General features: G+C 50.3%; 1 protein-coding gene across 1 annotated transcript; it reads right to left on the minus strand.

Annotated features, from left to right (window-relative positions):
• Window positions 1–1567: 1567 nt before the first annotated feature.
• On the minus strand, window positions 1568–10212 carry PHF5A (PHD finger protein 5A). The gene is made up of 4 exons (XM_072656276.1): window positions 9807–10212; window positions 9277–9300; window positions 8605–8771; window positions 1568–2223 (listed from the first exon to the last, which is right to left on the minus strand). Exons 1-4 carry the CDS (start codon window positions 9856–9858, stop codon window positions 2134–2136), a joined length of 333 nt encoding a protein of 110 aa, XP_072512377.1. The 5' UTR covers window positions 9859–10212; the 3' UTR covers window positions 1568–2133.
• Between the last annotated feature and the right edge of the window lie 17 nt (window positions 10213–10229).

A 10229-nucleotide genomic window follows, 5' to 3' on the forward strand; every position in this document is an offset into this window, starting at 1 on the left:
TGTACATATGAAGAAAGTGAGAGAGAAATGAAGTTTTCAGAGCATTGGGCCTGGAATCATTAAGACCTGAGTTCAAGTTCAGCCTCACACATCTAGCTGTGTGATCCTGGACAAGTCACTTACTCTCTGTATCAATGCTATATAATGGGGATAATAAGAGAGAGGGGTTGTGTTGTGGGGATGTTATGAAGATCCAATGAGATATTTGGAAGAGTATTTAGCAATGCCTGACTTTAACAGAGATACCTTTTCCTTTGTGAGACTTGTGAGATTAGGGTTTAGCTTAATAGGACAAGAAAGTCAATGGAGTAAGTGGCTTCCTTTCTGTAAATGCTAAGGGCCTTTCTAGCTCGGAATCCTTCCATCCTATGAACTTTCTTCAGCCCTGACCACCACATTGAAGGGTTTCCACACATAAATTGTAACTCCTATCAGTTGGATTAGCAATAGTATTCAACTTTACAAATCATTCTTCCAATCCCTCTCTTCACAAGAATAAAAAGGAAACAATTATTCCAATTCGTCTCTTTGTTATTCCCAGCTGGTTAGCGTTGAGGCCAAGATTTGAACCCTAACCCTCTTTGGTTCAGATTCTTAACTTCTTCCCTAAATTCCATTTTTTTTCAGTCACTAATGAAGAGAAAGTGAGTACAAGGGACTCGGACCTATGGCTCACCTGTCAGCCTCACTTTTCCTATTTCTAAAATGGGACTATCATCTACTTTGGAGAACTGTTAATGAGCAAAGGCCTTTGTTAACCTTTGAGCCCTGGAGAAATGCAAGTTATCCTTACTCTCAGCCTCTGACCCAGCTCCAGCTCCTTCTCCTTCAAGCCCAACTCAAAATCAGTCTTCTGTCTAGTTGACAGTCTCCCCACTGGCCCTTTCTCCTGGCACTGCCATGTAACATCATGTTCTACCCTTATTCTGTGCCCACAATGTCCATCTTATCTTTATGCCCATGCCAACACCTGGCTTGGGGCTCTGCACACACTGATGAATGTTTGGTGGGTGACAGAAAATGGTGCCTACCTTCTCCAACAGAACCTCTATCCCAGATTGTGACTACGTACTCAAAAAAAAGAAAAACTCAGCTTTGTTCTTGACTATCTAGTGAGGAATTCAATTTAAATCCTGTCTGTCCCCTTCCCTCAGAAATCTGTGGCAGCCACTGATTAAACCTGTTGCCAAAGGGAAGGAAAAAAGATCCACTCCCTTTTCAAGCAGAGGCCTGGTAAAACCAGAAAGAATCCATGAAGCAGTTCTGATGAACCTTCAGGAGTCACTGGAGGAAAAGGGGGTTAATCTTATATTTCTGTTCCTAATACTAACATCCCATTGGTAACACAAAGAACCACTTCAAGAGCTGTATATAATGGGCCAAGGACTTCCAGCTGACGCTCTTGCATATCAAAGTGCTTTCTGGAGTTTCCTACCTTTGTGTGAAACATTAAGGGGTCCAGGAAACTACCCCGGGCCCCTCTGACAGAATTCCTATCCCAAGAGGTGGACAGACAGACAGACAGACACACACACACACACAGAATTCAAAGCTAGAAGACTGCAAGTAGAAAAGAAACACTATCTTTATTAACACCCACCAGAGATCTTCGATTGGGAGAAAAGTTAATCGTGATGACTGTGACCCGAGAGGCAGCCACTGTGACTGCTTTGCCTAATTTCCCACCCCACCTAAAATGCTGCTATCACTAAGGAGGGTGATTCTGGAGCTGACTGCAAGACCACATTCCTCACTCTGCTGCTGCTGGAGTTTCAAGGACAACTCCCCAAAGACGAGACTAACATGACGCTAGCCTTCTAGAACACACATCCATCAGGGCAGAAATGGCACTGCGGAGGCCCACGCCCCTACTTCTCATATACAAGAAAGGGCCAGCTGAGACCCCACTTTTGTGTTGTTCCCTGTACTGTTCCCAGGCAGGATCCTGTTCTTTTCTCTGCCACATTTCTGGGTGAGGGGAGAGGAGGTGGAAGTGGAGAGGGGCAGCTAGGCATCAGCAAATCTGGTGATACTTGGGTCCCATTTTCCCCTTTCCATGGGGATGAAGGTGATGAGGGGGTCTTCTCAAGCTGGGGCAGCAGCATGGGGGTGGGGCAAGGAGGGTCAAGCCAATCACCTCTTCTTAAAGCCGTACTTCTTTCGTTCGTAGAAAAGGTCAGTCTTGGAACTCCCCAGGTTGACAATCTTTGGGCAACCATCTCGCTGGCAAAACAAAGGAAAGCAGGTGAACGTTAAAGATGGAGTGTGTAAAGCTGAACTCAGTGGCAATCCTGGGACAGGATTCAAAACCCTCCAGAACCTGACTCCATTTCTCTCACTGTCACAGGGTGTGTAGCCGGGCAGGTCTGGTACCACTCCAGCTGAAGGGGGCAGAGAAAGGGAAAACCCCTGTGGCACCCTCTGAGAATCACTGATTTCCTAAGCACAAGGCCTCCAAATCTGCCATCTGGCCTCCACCTAAAAGCCTTCTGAGGGAGGAGACCACCTCATACACACTAATCTAGAATAGCTCTTAGGGTGGTTCCGCAAGAAATCAACGAGGTGGGTGAAACTGGATGAGAAAAAATCTTTTTCATTTTTTACTAACTTTTGGTTTCCTTCGTATTTTATTTTATGCATTTTAAAACATTATTCAGAGAAAGAGTTCATGGCCCTCACACTGCCCAAGGGGACCAGATGCAGGGATTCTGTGCTGATGCCCTATGTGTGGGCATCCTGCCCACAGGGTATGCCTTTCTGGATTGTCCTTGACAATGTTCCACCCTCTACATGAGGCTGACCTCCAGGCCTTTTTGGTGGGGAGTGGGAAGGGAGGGAAAGCAGAGAAGTGTTTTGAATCGAAATTAAAATTAGGCTACAGCAAAACCTCAAGACACAGGATCACAGTAAGTGCCTCCTGGATTACAGGCAAGACCCACTTTGAGGCATCCTTGTGAAAAGGGGGAGAGGCCCCCTCCTGTATTCAGGATGGTATCTGGGCTTCATGAGAGTGGGAGCCAAATACTAACCCAGTCCCTGGGGAGGGCTAAGGAAACATCTGGGAAGCAGTGACCCCTATCGGCTGCTCGGGGAAGAGGAGACCAAGGCCTGGAGTCTCTCACTGTGGCTCCCTGGGGAACGCCCCAGATCCCCCAGCAGCTGCTTCTCCTTGCCCACTCTTCCAGGGACCAAGGGCTGTACAGAAGGCTCCTTCCCTGCACTGAGTCATCACCCCTCTGCCATGGCAAAAACACCAGCTCTTGGGCTTTCTTGTTTCTCAATCAGGCTGCACTGTACTACCCTGGCCAGGCCTGAGATCAGGCTGCCTTGTGCTTCCATGCTGGCCTGCCCCTAGCTCGGCTAGCTCAGAGCCTCAGACAGGGCTGGGAGGCTCCGTGAATGTGCTCACTCAGACCTGATCTGCTCCCTGGCACCTGCTTTCTAACTTTAGCACTTTTTACTCCACTGACTTGGAGGAGGCATGACTTTCCCTCCCACCTGGGTTTCCTTTCTAGCTTATCTCCCTGAGGGTCCTCACAAGTGTTAGTGCTGCTTCCCACGTGGATTTCAAGAGGTAATGTCATGTCTTTGGTGTTTTTTCTAAATAACAAATCTGTGAGCAGAAGGAAACCCAAGGGCATAGCAGGGCTGTCTTTGGGTGGTCACCCTGACCACTAAGGATCTGGGTGCAAGGTCCCAGGGTCTGAGTATGGAGAAGAGACCAGAAGATGATTTGGAAACACCTAAGATGGTTGCCCCAACTGCCATTTTAGGAAGAGCGGGCTGGAACTCTCAAACCTTCCTCCTCATTCAAATCCAAAGAGGAACAGCCCGACATGAGACAGACAGAATTGCCATTTTAGGAAGAGTGGGCTGGAACTCTCAAACATTCCTCATCACTCAAATCCAAAGAGGAACAGCCCAACATGAGACAGGTCCTTTCCACCTCTAGCCTCTGGGGTGCCTCCCTTAGGAGGGGATGGCTTAGGGTCAGCATTTAACAACAAAGGAGACCATCTTGTGGCTACAATGCCCAGGGCACACCACACCCCCAAATCAGGGGCAGTCTGGCGTTTCTCATCCCAGATCTTGCTGTCTTTTGAGTTTGACCTAAAACTCAGCTCATAATGTCCTTCTGCCTTGTGTAGGGATGCTTCACTGATAATTTCCTGAGCAGGAGAGTTGGGTCTTATGGGATCCCAGCATTTCTCAGAGATCACTTAGTTCATCTCCTTATTTCCAAGAAGGAAGTGACTTGCTCAAGGTCACATCAGAGCCAGGCCCTCCAGTCTCCCAAATCCACTCACTTTCAGCAATACTGAGTTCAAATTCATTCCTCAACAGGACCCCCTTTCTCAAATGAGAGAAAAGAAAGTCAGAAAACAAGGATGAACTTAACTAGGTCACACTCTCTTTCCCTGAACAACTGTTCAGGGTCAGTGACCCACGTTAACATCTGAATCAATAGCTAGAACACTGAGGAGGCAGCTAACCACCTGACAAACCCTCTCTGCTTCCTATGTATTCAAGCCCTGTTCTTGAAAAATATTAACCATGTGACACTGGGCAAGTCACCTAACTTCTGGGCACTCTGGAAAGTTCTGAAATTGGAACTTGTAGAGAATGCCACTCTGCATTTGTGGAGTTTCCTCACCTGGGACTTCCTTACATCAATAAAATCCATCCCAGATTGAGCCCCTGTTCATGTCCTGCCTGCTGCAGACTCCTAAGGGGTCCCCCCCACATCCAACTTCTGCCCCACAGTGGCCAACTGGATACGCCTTTGAAAAACCATTCTCTGGACATCCTCTTCTTTTCTCCATCAGCATCATTCATGATGGAGGCAATATGCCTGGGTAGAGAGGGCTGGAGGGAAAGAAGCATGATAGTAAAGGGGAAGACCACCAAGAAGCCCTGGGTTTGAATCTGGCCAACTCTTTTTGGCCCTGTTGCCCTGGGCCCATGGCTTTTCTTGCCCTTCATCTCCTCAGATTTAAGATGAAGAGGGTTGACTCCGCCTCACAAGGTCCCTCCACACTCTAACTCTAGAATCCTGTAACTATGGCCTCCCTCCACCCCCATCAGATAAAGCCGTCCTGCCCCATGTAACCAACGCGACTCTACCCAACCTTCCAGACTCGCAGCCATGAGTGGCGGCCCATGCAACGCTCCACACTCTTAATCTCCCACATCTACAAAGATGGAAGGGGGCACCCCAAACTTTTCTTCTACTCCTTGGCTCCAGAAGCTTCCTAAGTCACTAGGACCCAGAACCAAATACCATGTGATCGGTTTGGCCAGAGAGCTCATCAGTCTGGTACATGTAGCTACCCTTTCTAGGTTTGTTTCAAATCCCTGCAATGTACTTCTTGTTTTGACTACTATGACCCATTTCCTGCTCCCTTCTAGCAGCCAACTCAGTGGGTGCCTCCAGCAACTTCCGTCCTCCCTGTGGCTCCCACCCCCTTCCTCCATGATGCTTCCTGAGGGACCTTTGATGGTGCTTTCCCTTGTCCCCAGATTCCTTTTCCTTTCCCCAAGGATGTGTTATTTTATCCCAAAAGGATTGGGATAAAAATTGAATTGAAAAAATAATCGAAGGCAGGAGATACTTCCCACTGGGGATGCCTGTTCACTCTGTGGCACTTACCCATCACCTTCTAATGCCCTGGCAACTTCCCAGCTCTCCCCACATACTCTCATTTAATGCCCTCCACCACCCCAGAGGTCAGGAGAACAGGGATTGGTGCAGTACATTGACATAGAAAATGGAATACAAAATGCATAAAAAGTTCTTTCTGAGGGACAGGGTGCTTTCCTCTCAGACATGGCACTGGAGGAGATATGAGGGAGTCTAGGAGGCCACAGTGAGAAGCGAACACTAGGTAGGAGGCATAGCCTATGCCAAGGCATGGAGACAGGCAATGGAAGGTCATGGATAGCATGGTGACCACCAAGTAGGGAGGGAAGGAAGGGAAGAAGTACTTCCACAGGGAGTATGTTAAGCTAAGCACTTTTGAAACAAGCTTATCAAAATCTTTCAAAAGCAAAGCTCTCCCTGGACCCCAAAGGAAGATGCCTGAGGCCTTCAGAAACCATTGGCACTTCCTAATGGGGAGTGACATAGCAGGTGGGGCTGGACTGGAGAGGGGAGGGTCTAGAGGCAGGGGAACCAAGTAGGAGCTTACTGAGAAAGTCAAGGTGGATGCCAGTGAGAACTGCCTGAACAAGGGTGGTGGCTGTGTGTGTGGGACAGATGGCAGGTGGTGGACTCAACCACATGAGGGAGCAGAGGGCAGAGTCAAGAAAGACTCAGGCCGCAAGCCTGGCCCACTAGAAGGATGGGGGCACTTTTGATACAAACAGAAGACAGGAAGGTTTTAGGAGAAAGCCAATGAGTCCTGTTTTGAATGTCCTGATTTGGGGATATCTACAGGTCATCTAGACAGACCTGTTCATTAGGCAGCTGGTGAGTCACGCCTGATGCTCAGGGGAGGAAACAGGGCTGGATACAGAAGAGTGGGAATCCACAGCAGAGGGATGAGAGTGGAACTCATGGAAAAAAGATGCCCCAGGGAGAGCCCAGAGGCACACCCCCACAGACCAGGTGGGACAAAGAAGATGACTGTGATTATGAGACCCAAGAGACTGGTTGTAAGGAAACCAGGGCCAACATCAAACACAGCAGAAAAGTCAGGAAGGATGAAATGGTAAAAAGTCCACTGGGCCTGGCAATCAACATGTTGAAGAGAATGCTATCATCTGAGCAGGAGGGGCTGAGAAGGAAGAGTGTGGTGGCAAGTGGAGAAGAGGCATGTGAACAGCTCTGGCCAGGAGTCCGACTGTGAGAGTTCCATGAGGGGAAGGAAGCTTGGTTTAGTGAAGGTGGAGAAGGAAAGCAAGGATGATGGAAGGGGCTGGATGAGGAGGCTGACACAGCCAAGACGGAAGAGACTGCGCAGGCCAAGGCTGAGTCCTTCTCCAAGCTTCCAGGTACAACTCATGAAATCTGAGGATTGTCTTGGTTCACTGCTTGTTAACCAAGTATGATGAGCAGAGTCAAGCAATCCCAAGCATTTTCTGAGCTGCTCCCTGAAGGCAACCCCACCTAATGTCATTACTTAACTATAATGGGGAAACCAAGGAGTGTGCAACAAGGTCCACAGGCACAGTGTCATAATCCAGGAGAATCCTCTCGGGGTGTAGGGTGGGCAAGTCCAGAATATAAAAGCAATAAGAACCCAGAACCCTAGAATCTGACTTATCCACAAATGTTTTGGGGTGGGGGGTGTCTATGGGAAAGCTGGAGTCATTTGGCACCATCTCAGTGGGATTTTCTATTATGGTGACATGGTACAATGTATTCATGATACATCTTGACCAAAAGATGGTTGGCTGGGGCGAGTCTGCATTTATAGGCACTGTAGGGGATCCCCGGTAGTTGAAGGTCCTGATTCTCAGTTAGCTTAGCTAACCCAGCACAGTCAAATGTGCTGAAGGGCAATGTGGGTGCTAACAGCACCACACACGATTAAGAGGGATGGATGAGGGAGAAAGCTGACTGTGGGGAGAAGGGAGAAATAACGGACCAAAATTAGGTTTGTAGGCGTCAGCGACCCTTCCCCTTCCCAGTAATTCCACGAGAAATATTCTCTAACCTAGTCAAGTGCTTTTCACCTTTTGGCTCCAAACAGCTGGAAGGAGCCTGAGCCACAGACACCGAGCAGAGGTTGGCCTTCTGCTGTACACTGCCCCCTAACAAGGTGTGAACTCAGACATGCCAGCAGAGAGGTTCCTGATGCCCTGCTGACACTGCCATGTCTCGCCAGGGGATCTCTGGTAGAGGAAACCGCACATATACCTTCTTTTATTTACTGTCACAAAAAGTAAGTAAACTATGAGATTTACTGGCAGAAAATGGTTTTGGGGGCAGGGGTCTGTCACACAAATACTGGGAAAGGTCAAGCCTTCACTGAGCTCCCTGACGGATGATCACCTTTCCTTTGGGACTTCCCACAGCCCTTTTTCTTGTGACTTTCCAAAGTCTTTGTATTTTAATGTTGTACATTATAGTTACCTGTGCATCCCCTAACTTTGGAGCTCTATTTGGGGAGAGGCCTTGTCTTTTCTAACCTTTATATCCCCCCCAGTGCTTAGCAGGTCCCACGTAGGCACTTAAAGGTAAAAAACCTGCCTTTGGCCCTGGTCCACATCTGGGCAGCAAGTGTGGCTGGGGGCAAGGTGAGCAAAAATGCCAAGAGGAAGAGACTTCCCAAGTAACAGCCAGCTTGGCAGACATCCTCCTCAAAATCAACAACTGTTCACTGCAGCCGTGTGCAAAGTGACCTGCCCACTAAGGGAGGGTGCACATGCTCAGTCAGTGAATAAAAGCAGCACTCTCCAAAACATGAGGCCAAGGTTATCAATGTTTTCATTATGTGTTTTCTGCTTTGGCAGCTGGTGCAAAGAGCTCCCAGGATTTGGAGAGACTGGTCTCTACCAAAGGAAACAAGGAAGTCCAGAGTGTCAGAGGCACCCTGGGAGCCTCTGATAGGGACTGCTAGGCACTACTAAGTGACAGATGAGCAGCATCAGCGCACTCACGTCTTTCTCCTGGATGGTGCACTCCTTGCAGTAATAGGCGTCCGACACTCCTGGGCCCCCACAGATCACGCAGCGGCCCTGGTATGAGCCATAGTTACACTCGTCACATATCCGGACCAATGTGCATGGACGGACGTAGGAGTCACAGATCACACACTTGCCATCACCTGCAACAACAAGACACTGTGAAGTTCACCTGCAAACACCCACTGCTTCAACTCCAGTCACTTCTGTCCTGTGGATAAAGCGACACCGGATTCTTCTATCAGATCCACAGTGGATGCACCACTTGGATACTCCCTAAGTATTTCTTCCACAAGAGAAGCCAACTGGATCATCCGAGTCCTGTCTGGGACGTTCTCCCCTTGCCCCACCCCCAACAAAGCCCTGGAGCATTGCCATGTTGTAACACCTGCCTTTTTTTATAAATGTGCCAAATTCCTTAAGGCCTTTTAAAATTCCTCCCAGAGCCCCCACTGTCAGGTGTCTAACTGAGGTGGCCCTGCTCAGACACATTAAGAATTGTTCGGATTCCTTTTTTCTTATTAACAAACACTTACTGAAGGCAAGAAAATGGCTCCAAACAGGCAGGCAACAGCACCGCCCGACCAAGTGCCCCTCGCCCTCGGGAGGTGCATCCCACCCGAGGGGGTGCCGGGGGTTCATACTCACATTTTTCACACAGCCTCCCGATGGCTAGAAGAAACAAAAGCGCCACAGGGTAAGAGTTGTGAGCAGACTTAGGGCTTAACAATTCACATACGCGGAATACTATCGACCCACCCGGGGAAGGCGGGGCCTGGGGCTCAGTCACTAGCACTTACTGAGGTCCTACCACGTGCCCGCCGCTGGTCCGGGCGCTTCTGCCTCCCGAGGCTTACACGCGGCAGTTCCAAGCCAGCCCCCGCCGAGGACCCCGCCCCCTCCTCCCCCCGCCCCCCGCAGTGCGCAGGCGCCCCAGATGCGGCCATTCCGGCCAACACCCCCGGGCCCAACGCGCAGGCGCCCTGCTCCAACCGAGCCACGCGCAAGGCCCCCCAGCTCCCGTTCTATCCAAACTGTCACGCGCCGCCTACCCTTCCCTCCATCGATTTGGGGCGGGAAAAGGCGACATCTCACAGGCAGAAGAGGAAGAGTACCCCAAGACCTAGCTCCCACCGCAGAGATGCCCCAGGGCTCGAGACGGGTAAATCCCGACTCACCGACACCGGCCTGCTTGCGACAGAAGATCAAATCCGGGTGATGTTTGGCCATCGCCTAGCCTTGGGCCGGTCGCCGGATGCAGCCGCTGCTTCCGCTCGACCTCTGACCTTCAGTCTCCGCCTCCCCGCCAATCAAGGCCTCTCCTCCACTCAAGTCCCCTCCCCCTCCCGCAGCCTTCAGGGGTGTGATGAGATTGAGCGCCCTCTGGGCGCTCCTCCGTCCGTCTCTGACCGGGCTACCACCAGGGACAGCGATGGCCTTAGGCTCGCCCGGTGCTGTTTCTCTGCCTTGCCCACCCCCACCCCTATTCAGGAGGCCCCGCCCCCGGCGCCTGGGACCCCAGAGCCCTCTCTCCTCTGCTTCTCTTCAGGCTCCGCCCACAACCCTTGTGGGCGGTTCCGAGGCAGGCCACGCCCCCGCCT

The sequence above is a fragment of the Notamacropus eugenii genome, chromosome 3, assembly GCF_028372415.1.
Source record: "Notamacropus eugenii isolate mMacEug1 chromosome 3, mMacEug1.pri_v2, whole genome shotgun sequence".
Classification (NCBI taxonomy): Eukaryota; Metazoa; Chordata; class Mammalia; order Diprotodontia; family Macropodidae; genus Notamacropus; species Notamacropus eugenii.

Coding starts and splice junctions, on each gene's coding strand:
- PHF5A (XM_072656276.1), bottom strand. CDS start 9,858: ATGGCCAAACATCACCCGGATTTGATCTTCTGTCGCAAGCAGGCCGGT. Junction 9,301..9,806: donor TCGCAAGCAGGCCGGTGTCG/GTGAGTCGGGAT, acceptor TGTTTCTTCTAG/CCATCGGGAGGCTGTGTGAA. Junction 2,224..8,604: donor GCACCATCCAGGAGAAAGAC/GTGAGTGCGCTG, acceptor TTGTTTTGCCAG/CGAGATGGTTGCCCAAAGAT.